The sequence below is a fragment of the Pieris napi genome, chromosome 20, assembly GCF_905475465.1.
Source record: "Pieris napi chromosome 20, ilPieNapi1.2, whole genome shotgun sequence".
NCBI lineage: Eukaryota > Metazoa > Arthropoda > Insecta > Lepidoptera > Pieridae > Pieris > Pieris napi.
Genome location: NC_062253.1, coordinates 9,582,853 through 9,592,877, shown reverse-complemented (window position 1 = coordinate 9,592,877; position 10,025 = coordinate 9,582,853). Strand labels below are relative to the sequence as shown.

Sequence of the window (10,025 nt, the reverse complement as noted above, 5' to 3'; positions counted from 1 at the left end):
TATCCTAAAGCACTCTCCTAAACACTAAGATAATGTAAATCGGCCTTATCTATGAGTATCTTCAAGGACAACATTTTGCAAAATTGTGTAATTAAATATATGCAAAAATTGTTTATATTTTTCTACTTTTATAACGTGTTAAAATTGTATGATTTTTTGGATGACCAATCATTTTGATTTTCACAAAATCAAAGAAGGCGGAAGGAGGAATTGGAGTTGGAGCAGGCTTAGCCAGGGATGGAAGAGAACATATAGAACAGGTCAAAAGTAGGCTTAAGTCATGACCTAACCATAAAACTGGTTTCTAAGAGATATTAACACGAATATTTATTATTACATTATAAATTAATAATCCTATTACAAATGCGAATAATAAAGTAATCCTACATAAAATAATATAAAAAAAAATATATCCTTAAAATATAATAACTAAAATATATTATTAAAAGGAGTCCATTTAGGCAAGGTTCCGAAGATACAGGCAGCATTCCCCCTTTGAATAGCTAGACTAATTCTTTGTCCGAGGTAGCTGCCAGCTCTACGTTCTCCTGTGATGTCGACTAACCTTTTTGCTATTTCCTTAAATAGCTTTTATGATTTGTATTTTTTTTATTCAACAACATAATATTAAAATTTTTTCTTTGTTTTGTACGTCGGTCAGTGAATGAAGATTAGTACCACGGAAACATTAATTTCTTGACCGTTCTTTCCAGACAGCCTGTCGCTTCTCACGTGTCACGGCGCTTTTGTCTCATAAACATATCAAATGATAACATCTAACGGTCAATATGTTGTGCCAAAGGTTCTTGAATACTAATACCATTCATACAAGTACGTGCATGTTCGCAAATTTGACTGTTATGACCATTTAGAAGCGATAATGGATAGCGATCTTATCGCTGTAGAAAGAAACCGATGGTATCAGATGTAGGTAGCGATGGCGTGCCTAAAATACGTAACAAATTATTCTTATCAGATCTAGCGAGGTCTTTAATCTTTCGTACAACTAAAACTATACTGACATCTTTATTTTCTTCTGGTATATAGCAGAGCAGTGTTGGCCCAGTGGCTTTAGCGTGCGTCGTAGGTTCGATCCCCGGCTATGCACCAATTCTTTCTATAAGCTTTATAAATAGACTTTCTTTCTATAAGCGGATTTATTATTTAACATTTGTGTAAAACAAAAACTTGGAGATTAAAAAGAGTGGCGGAGACTTTATTGCCAGTTCTTCTCTTCCGTTCTACGCCCTTGATTTGAAAACTGGCAGTAAATGTAAAATTAGAAGCATTTAATGTATATTTCTTTTTTGACGTTCATAAGTGTACATTGTGTTTGTTACCTATATGAATAAATGATTTTTGACTTTTTGCTCAATCGATGAAGAAAAATATCGTGAGGAAACCGGCATTCACTAAAACCCAAAAAGTCAACGGCGTGTGTCAGGCCTCCTCGAATGATCATAAAACAGATACAGAAACCTGGGGCCCAGACCTAAAAAGGTTGTAGCGCCACTGATTTATATTAATTTTATATAGCAATGCCAGAAACATTAATTTTAAACGACGACTTATACGAAAAATCTATATTGAGAGTGCCTAGGCAAGACTGCATGGTCTGTAACTCTCTAAAAACTACTAAACTTTAATTGTGTGGTTGTTCTATAGAAAACATTCTTTAATGCGTTCCCAAAAATCTCTTAGTTTCGGCCCACCGATACTTTGGGTGTAACTGGAGTAACGTTAAAGAGTTGAATTGTCTGTAATATCACGATGTAAACAAAACAAAAACGAATCAATATGGATCGTTCCCACGATAACAATAAAAGATTTCCTTAAACACAGCAAGAATACGGGTTCTTATTTCTCCGAAGTAACCAATAAACTTCAAATCGATATAATTGTATATTTATAATATTATTATAGAAGCAATAATGTTATAAGGTCCCGTATTAAATAAAGCAAAATAGGTAAAATTTGAACAGAAATGATTCTTTTTCGCTGAGATGGAAAGCAATTTCAGGTTATGCGTAATTCTATCATGCCTTAAATTTTAGTTATAGATATTTATTATTTAACTCATTACCTAGTGACATGAAGTCTACTTATAAGTGATTAAAATCTATACTTAATAGTTTTTTTGAAAAGTATCAGTTAATCAAAAAGATTCTTACTTGGAATGACTCAGTGGGAAGAAAGAGGAGAGAAAGCCCACCAGAACCCTGGGAAGATGGAATAAATTTGCAGGAGGCCTACACTTCGTCGGAGGTCGAGGACTGATGTTCAAAATATGTAGTTACATGGACTTCATGTAAATCAAGTACTGATGTTACAAATAGTTTCATGGACCTAATGTAATCTAGTGTAGTTCTCAAATAAAGGCTATTTTGTATTTTTTAAATATTTTATTTTGTTATCATTAAACCAAGAAATTTCTATTGATAAAAGATATTTGTGTTATCTGAAAATACTCATACAGCAGCACTTATACCCTAATAAGTGGATTCTTCAATAAAATCATTAATATGTCACGAATCTGAATGTTTATATAAAATTCTCGTGTGACATATATCCTCCTCCATACTCCTCCGAAACGGCTCGACCGATTCTTATGAATTTTTTTATATTCAGTAAGTCTGATAATCGGCTACTATATATCTTTCAAACCCCTTAGTGATAAAGGGTGTCCACCCCAGAACATATATTTTGTTTTTAGACAAATTTTTTTGTTTTTATTTTTTTATGATACACCATACAAAAATACATAGAACCCCTAATTTTCATCCCACTATGATCAAACCCTACTGTAAAAATGTTTCTAGAAATAATATACATGGCAAAACAACGTTTGCCGGGTCAGCTAGTAAATAATATATAAATACACAATTCCTAAATAACAGCAAAACTCTAGGATACTCAGTGTTTATAACGGACCTAAAGCTCAGCCGAACTGTGTAAAATGATTGTCGACACAGGCGTGCTATGAATCCAAATTAGATCAAACAAATGGACTATATAATGCGACGACATCCACTAGTGACCACTGAAACGAAAACAGTTTAACACGCAACATCTTAAAACTTTTAATATGAAGGTAGTGGCGTTGTTAGTTTTTTGTGTGCTGGAAATTCGGGCATATCCCTATCCTTATTATGGACAGAACGTGGATACATGTAAGTATATGTTAATTTTTATTTACAATAGAGTATTTACAATTTTCTTAACCTACAAATTAATAATAAAATTATAAAAAAAAACAAATTTAAAAAGTTTGGTCCCTGTTTTGTACCTTTAATGCTGGTAGCATTTCCATGTATTGCGATACTTATTCGTTGAGCCAGGAAAGTGCCAGCTCTGGGGTCACCGGTACTATCTACTAGGCGCCAACTTAAGTCTTTAATAAGCGCCTGTGCACTTGAACCCCAGGGCCCAAGAGTCTCTACCCCAAAGGGAACAAAATCGAAGTTGGAGGAAAGAGTATATATGTTAGTTTACTCCGAATAGTCGAGACGTATGTCAAAATTGTTTATGGATACACGGTCATAGTTGGCTTTGAATTCGATTCGAAGTCTTGTCTCTGAATTTTGCTGTAATATTCAATAACAATACCATTTTTTAAATTCGTATGTGTTTCCAAGTTTGTGTCGTAAGCGCTACGGATATTTAAATCAATAAAAAGTAGTTTTAAGGCTCTTTTTTTGTCCAGATTGTTAACTAATAATAAAGAGTTGAGAGAGTGAGAGAGTAGTAGAGAGAGCCGATTCAATGACTATTAAATACTGTTTTTTTTTAAATTCATTAATTTTATTCACTTTGAAATCTTCACAGTGATCTTTTTAAAGCCGTTCCTTTGTCATTTAAAGTCTATGTTAAAAGATTCCTTTGATTGTCATGAATTGTATCATTCTTTTGCAGTTAGACTAGTCTGCGGTCTCAAGCTTATGTCGTGCTTTCAAACCTCTCCTATGAATGCTTTCTATGATTTATAAATTTCACTACCTGGATTTTTAACGAACCATAAAAAAGCATATTTAGCCTTATATTCATTATCTTACTAATTTAGCGAGTGTAGTAAAAAACATTGTAATAGTTTGCAAACTCTTGCCTAGCGGCAGTCAGTTGCTAGGCCACAAGGAAATTAAAATTCTGATATTAGATAGAGAAAGAGTTCACCTATATCTGGCGTAACTCTAATTTAAGTCCGAGCTATGTAAATTTAAGCCTAATATCAACGACGTGCGTCAAGCAGGTACTAAAAACTGAAACTAAATTCACACTATTTTCAGATTCTTATGGATCTATGGACAGGAATCGTGGAGCTATTGTGTTAAGCCGCTACTACAGTCCATATTACAACCCACGTACAGTTGGTGGTGGTGGAATGGCTGCATTCATGTTCAAGCCCGAAGAATACCAGCCCCAAACCAGTCAATACTACTTGCCAGACAGACGCCGCCAGACTCCCCAGGATATTAACTATGCGCCACCGCTACAGAACGAGGTTTACTACCAAACACCTGAAGCTCCCTCTGAACCAGAGCGAACTTATGTCCCTGAGTCTCCATTTGTGCCCTCTGAACGACCGGTTGCTACAGAAGCTACTGAAATGGCAGACCCAACTGAAAGAATCGAAGTCCCGACTACAGTAAAGGCGGTAGCAGTTCCAGAAATAATAGAACCCGAGGCAGAGGATGTGCCGGAACCAGCTCCAAAGAAGAGAGTCACAAAGAAGAAACAGGTAAGGAAACCTGATGAAGACGAGGAAGAGGGTAACGATTATCCCCCAAGAATGCCAACTGGTGCCTTTTTCCCGATGTTCTTCGGATACGGTGGAAGATCTGGTCAAGGTACTCCTCAAGGAGCGACAGCAATCGCGAACGCTTTCAGCACGGGTCGTGGTGGTGTCGCTACAAGCCATGCGACGGCCTACGGACCACCAAGAACCGAAAGTAAATTGTAAATAAACATATAAGCAAAGATTTTAAAAGTTGCCTACTGTGTTAATTCTCTCATACTTTGCTTAAAGAATACAGTCGCGGAAATTATAGCTAAGATGCCTTTAGTTATATGTATTATATGTAATTTAAACGATTTTATGTAATGTGACAAACATAATTTTAACGCTGAAAGTAAGTTTTGCCACAGATTTTCTTTGGAAATTATAATGCAATGTTGAACATTAAATAAATTGCCAGTATGATCTTAGCAGGCGTTTTATTTTTCATGTATAGTGAACAGTATTGTATAGGCGATACTGCCTTATGAATTTCTTATAATAAGTCGCTGATCGTCTTCTAACACAGTCTATATTTGGTCTAAAACAAATATAGGGCATACTAGAAATTCATTAACAGTTTCTAATCTACACCTATTTTAAATTATAGTATTATTCATTTCAGCAAAAAGTAGTTTAATTAAATACTCAGTAATTTTCTATAAATCAAGTTACTGACACGTTATTACTATGATTCACTATAATTATAGTAATTGCTATTTCATAACAATGTTCATCACAATACTCTTTAAACTTGTAATAAGATTATTTTCGTCATTGTTAATACAATTTTGAGGCTTAAAAAAGCGAAAGTCTAAACTTTACCTTTTTTTATCGCTCATTTTATTTTTATCTTTGGTTTTAAATTAATAGTCTACTATTAATGTTAGTATCAAATCGTATTCAAACCAAAAGTACCTAGTAACTTCGTGTCTTTGCAATTCTTTTTATTATTTATCAGTTTTGACTAAGGTGAACGGGCATTTGTATACAAAGGTTTATATTGTACAGACTTAGAGTTTTAGAAATTAGATTTAGTAGGAATCCCTCTAATATAATTGTACGGTACATAGGGCTAAATCTCTGATTTTTGCCCTTAAACAAATAATCAATAATTAAAACAGTATAAAACTGATTTATATTTTTGAAGTTATACTTCTTTAGGCGCGTTATGAAAAATTGATGAGAGTAAAATTCTACGATGCGCGCGCACCGTTACACAAAATTAACAGAATGAAGTTAGTTCTAGGTGGCATGAAAATCGATAATAACTATGTTCAAGTTGTATATTCTAGTATTTTTATATTTAGAACACGTGTTTCGTAACAGTACAATTAAACAGTGTGAATAAATATTTATTATTTTGGTGTTTTTATTAAATCAATTTCATATACGACGGTGATAGTATTTACTAATAATAATTTTATTGATTAATTTTAATATTTATCGTTAATCACTACTGCATTTTAGTTATTTTTTTTCCATACCCCAAAGAAGTATAACTTCTAACGCGTGTACATAAGTAGACACTCTCTTTTTTTTATATGCTTAAGCTATCTATGCCCTGGCTTCCCTATCACAGGTCTCTGACTTACTAGGGAGGCCTCAATCTGAATTCTATTATATAGATAAACAAATAAAGTTTTTTTTTAATTTTGAGTATTCCGTGGTACTTTAGAATCCGTTCCCGTAGTTTTTTCACAATAGTTTCGTGAACGTCAATACGAAATTCCAGTTTCGGCCGCACGAACATTTTCCTTACTAATATACATAGGTCAAGAAAAAAAATACAAAAGGGAATAATATTATAGCGTTGTTTGTACGAACTTATTTCAGTTCCAAATACACTCACAATCTAATATATAAAATTCTCGTGTCACAATGTTCGTTCATATACTTCTCCGAAACGGCCATACCGATTCATATGAAATTGTTTATGCATATTCAGTAAAGTCTGAGAATCGGCTACTATCTATCTTTCAAACCCCTATCTGATAAGGGGTGTCCACCCCATAATTTTATTTTTTTTTAGACAATTTTTTTAGTTTTCATTTTTTATGATACAGCATACAAAAATACAACCCCTAATTTTCACCCCTCTACCATCAACCTATTTTTAGTAAAATAGATATTTTTTTTTATTAAAGTAAAAAAATTTTTTTTTTTTTGACATGGCAAAACAACGTTTGCCGGGTCAGCTAGTATTTTATACAATATCTCATAGCTTTTTAACTAGACTTTGTGTTTTATGTTAGAATGATTCAAAGCTTGTTGTTTTTTGTTATACGTATACAAAATGACGTAAGAATCAAGGATGTGGTTTTTATAAGCGATGCACTTTAGAAGTCGTGACTGCAGACGATACGATTAATAGATAATGCTAATAATAAATAACGTAATAATTGACATTATACTTGGCAATAGTTTTTATAAATGCATAATGGAGTTAAACTCACCTCTGAACTTAACGATAATTTGTACACGTTCTATGGAAACATAATAAATTTAATATTTCATAAAAGGAGATTAACAGTTATGTATGTGATAGCTGGAATTGGATAATATTTGAGTTTGTATTTATATTTATAAACTTCTCAGTGTGTATTTGATTTACAACCTACTAAAGCGACCCCTATGGGTCTACTATTGAATCTTCGAAACTACAGAACCTCTTTGCCGCTTGCGCGCTTACCAGTCGGGCACCTCGAGCTCGCGTAGGTCCTCCGTGACGTCTTACCAGCGATATATTCTCCTCTTCTCTCATGACCTGTTCAACTGAGTCTTTGGCCTAGATATCTTCGTGTTTATGCAGCTTCCTTCCTCCATCTTTGTCGGGCCTAGAATCTTCCGTAGAAAATCTTCCGGCTACTAATAATGTCTCCGTTTCTTTAATAGTCAGTCACCAAGTCTCAGATCTCTACAACTGTATAACTTAAAACCGTTTTGTAAATACGGAGTTGGGTACCTTTAGAGCACCTTGGGCGATAGGATTTTGTGAAGAGCTGCTGATCGGGGAATACGGCTGTCAAAAATCTATAGCATTGTGTTTGTGTCCGTTACAGTACATACTTGAATTTATTAGTGCCATTGAAAGAGATATTCCCTACGCGCAGGTCTTTTCGTTTTGGGTTTTGTCTTTTAAGAGCTTTATGTGTAGATTTTCGCGATTTTTCGCAGTCTTCTTAGGCCTATTTTAGCAGCTTCAGACACCAAAGTTTAAGTTTCATCAAAAGTGGATTCCTTCATATTACTTCTATATGTTAGAAAATATATAATGAAGTGTATAGAATGTGTTTTATTTTTTGATCTTATATTATAGTCATATATATTTTATTTTATTTTTACACATGACATATTGCAAATATAGTAAGGGTTTATTAAGAAAGTAGAATATTGTACTATTAATAATACCCGTGACACTATAACCCTTCGCCGTAACTTTTTGTATCTCTTTCCTTGTATATTTTGATGATTTTCTTCTTAATAGACAGGTCAGGTCATTAGACTTCTAAGCCTGAGACACGCAGTCGACTTTTGGGTCTAAGACATGCCAGTTTCCTCACGATAATTTCAACGTACGAGCAAGCAATTGCAAATAGAAAAATAAATATAGTTTAAAAAAACTAAAAAACACGCTTTTAAAGCACATCAAACTAAAATGTGAGAAATAATTCCTAATTTAGGCTGAAAATGGTAATGAACAAAAAATACTGGTTTTATTGTGAAAAAGCGTGGGTTGCTCGATAGACGAAAAATGTGGCACTTTTTAGTCCTAGCAGCAATACGTGTTGTCTCAATTTAATCGTATTGCTTTGTGGACTTAAAAAAAATTCATTGTTTTTTCGAGATAAACCTATGAAATTATTATATAATCGCTGATTTTTTATAAGTGTACAAAGTTTGAATTAAATCTGTCCGTTTAAAGTGGGTCAAAATCGAGTCCGAAGGAGTCGGTTACATACATATATACATACATACAGGTGAAGCTAATATAAAGCGTGTAAAAAAACAGCTTCTGTTTTGTCGCACAATACATATAGCCAATTGCTCCGTGATTAATAATCTATTTAAACATTTATATTAGCCTAGTCTTTTTATTCAACCTAAAGTCGAAAGCATCAGTGTATCATTAATTGAACCATTGTTAATGTAGTTAATAAAATTGCAGATATTACAAGCGTACAAAACCTGACCCCTAAATCTTGGAAATACCACCTGTTTCGATCTTATCGTTAAACGTTACCACAGTACATACACCACACCGTAATCTAAAATCTTAAACTCATGTTAAGTAATGCCAGCCGATAGCGGCTTTCCGGCTCTCATAGGTAGGCTTTTAATAAGGCCTGATTATGAGGTTGATGCTACAACACACACATTTTCTATTGTTAGTAGTCATTACTAATGATTATGGCAGTTGTTTTAAGTTTAAAAGATACATTTGGACAAAAACAAAACATCACGGGTTGCTTGACACGTGTAATTATAAATTTGACGATTATGTTAATGATCCTAATCCTTGGAATTTTTAAGACGCAAAACTTGGCGATTAAAAAGAGTGGCGGAGAGTATCTTGCCAGTTATAATTCCGCTCTACGCCCTTGACTTGCGAACTGGTAGTAAAAGTTAATTTAGAATCAATTTAACATCTTTTCTGTTGACGGTTAAAAAGAGTGGTGGAGAGTTTATGGCCAGTTCTTCCCTTCCGTTTTACGCTCTTGATTTGAGAACTGGCAGTAAATGTAAAATTAGAAGCATTTAATGTATATTTCTTTTTTGACGTTCATAAGTGTACATTGTGTTACCTATATGAATAAATGATTTTTGACTTCAGTGTACTTGGTTACGTATATTAATAAAGTTATTATGAGTTTGAGATTTTTTTTATATTTGTGTTACAAAAGTACACAAGCTTATAGCTACACGCACTTGACATTTTAACTTATACACGCCATAAGGAAAACACAAAAATATAATCTTAACAATTGTATCTTAAAAAATTAAAGACACAAACAAGTACATCCTAAAAATATGTGTTTAACCAATGAGATCATCAATTATAATTCACATCTCATTCTCATGAACGGAAATCTACAATTACATAATTGATTACATATAAAAAGTGAACTTCTAAAGGCCCTTTCCGGGTTCTTGAAATTATTAATTCTATTGAGACAAGGTTTAGAATCGAGACAAACCATTAAGCATGACTTCTGAACTTCAAAATATACGTTTTTCCTAGTATCTTATTTCT

The 10,025-nt window shown here is 33.4% G+C and overlaps 1 protein-coding gene across 1 annotated transcript; it reads left to right on the top strand.

Moving 5' to 3' along the window:
* Positions 1 to 3,026: 3,026 nt before the first annotated feature.
* Positions 3,027 to 5,202, top strand: LOC125059798. The gene is made up of 2 exons (XM_047664416.1): positions 3,027 to 3,170; positions 4,284 to 5,202. Exons 1-2 carry the CDS (start codon positions 3,086 to 3,088, stop codon positions 4,955 to 4,957), a joined length of 759 nt encoding a protein of 252 aa, XP_047520372.1. The 5' UTR covers positions 3,027 to 3,085; the 3' UTR covers positions 4,958 to 5,202.
* Positions 5,203 to 10,025: the final 4,823 nt, after the last annotated feature.

Coding starts and splice junctions, on each gene's coding strand:
- LOC125059798 (XM_047664416.1), top strand. CDS start 3,086: ATGAAGGTAGTGGCGTTGTTAGTTTTTTGTGTGCTGGAAATTCGGGCA. Junction 3,171..4,283: donor TGGACAGAACGTGGATACAT/GTAAGTATATGT, acceptor CACTATTTTCAG/ATTCTTATGGATCTATGGAC.